General features: G+C 39.2%; 1 protein-coding gene across 1 annotated transcript; it reads left to right on the forward strand.

Moving 5' to 3' along the window:
* Positions 1–230: 230 nt before the first annotated feature.
* Positions 231–797, forward strand: EIN_088230 (hypothetical protein; the record flags this gene model as incomplete). Its single annotated transcript, XM_004261216.1, has 1 exon — positions 231–797. The coding sequence occupies one exon, from the start codon at positions 231–233 to the stop codon at positions 795–797; it is 567 nt and encodes a 188-aa protein (XP_004261264.1).
* Positions 798–1117: the final 320 nt, after the last annotated feature.

A 1117-nucleotide genomic window follows, 5' to 3' on the forward strand; every position in this document is an offset into this window, starting at 1 on the left:
TTTCGAGCACTATGCACCCTTTTTGAAGTTGACTGTGGAACAAAATGGAAATAGCAAGTTGATGAATTGCAAAAACACGCATCGGGGGATTTACAGTCATTTCTACAAATGAGGAATATGCAAGAAGATGGTCGCTGATGATGTCATCACGCAATTTAAAGTTCTCTTCGATGGGATGGGGATGAACAACCAACCAACTTATTTTCAGATGTTTGTCTGTATTACACAACATGACGGTCATGTTAGATGACAAGAGTGTCTTGATGACCGACTCGAGCTGTTACCTTATTGTCCAGACATTCAAAATGATGGGAAACATTGTTGTTAGATTTTCTGCGGTTCAGTGCTTAAGAAACTTGATCAACGCTGACGCGAAGTTCTTTGAAGTCTTCAAGAAGAATGGTGGATGTGATGCGCTTCTTGATGTTTGTCTTGGGAAAGATGAGAGACAAGAGAATCAAGAGCAACCTGATAAACGTGTTCGTTACGAGTCGACTCGCATTTTAGTTTCTATCTTAAAGACCGACAAAGACAGATTGAATGATTTTGCAAGAACAGATGAGGTCTATAAGTGTCTTCTTGAGAATTTGAAAACAGACTTTGCGCTCCTCATCAAGGAAGTGATGACCCTCATTATCCAATTTATGGATTGGGGATTTTCGATTCCAAATGAAGTCCTTGTCGAAATTCGAGCAGTGGTGAAGGACAAGCTCGAGACTCTTTTGAAATCCCCTGCCGAAAACCAGACTATGAACAAAGACGTTTTGGACGTCTTTGAGAAATTCTTGAACCACTAAGCCATTGATCCCTTTTCTGTTGTTACCGTTCCGGTAATGTTGTCACCACCGTTTCAAAGAAAAATTCAACATCATTAAATAATTAACGGATAGTTTGATTATAGTAAATCAAATTGCATTTCAATTACTCGGATCGAGATTTGAGAATTCGACGAATAAAACAAATCATCTTCAAATGACAATATGAGGAGTTTCAGAATGAAAAAGACTAACGCGATCTCAGCGCAGTCTTCTCCTACCAGCTTCTCGCCTCGTCTGAAGTATGTTTGTGCATGTTTTTCGTTGTGATTTTCAGTATGAATACATTTTTCAGCGCGTTG

Source organism: Entamoeba invadens (genome assembly GCF_000330505.1).
Source record: "Entamoeba invadens IP1 unplaced genomic scaffold scaff_1105074726177, whole genome shotgun sequence".
Lineage (NCBI taxonomy): Eukaryota > Evosea > Mastigamoebida > Endamoebidae > Entamoeba > Entamoeba invadens.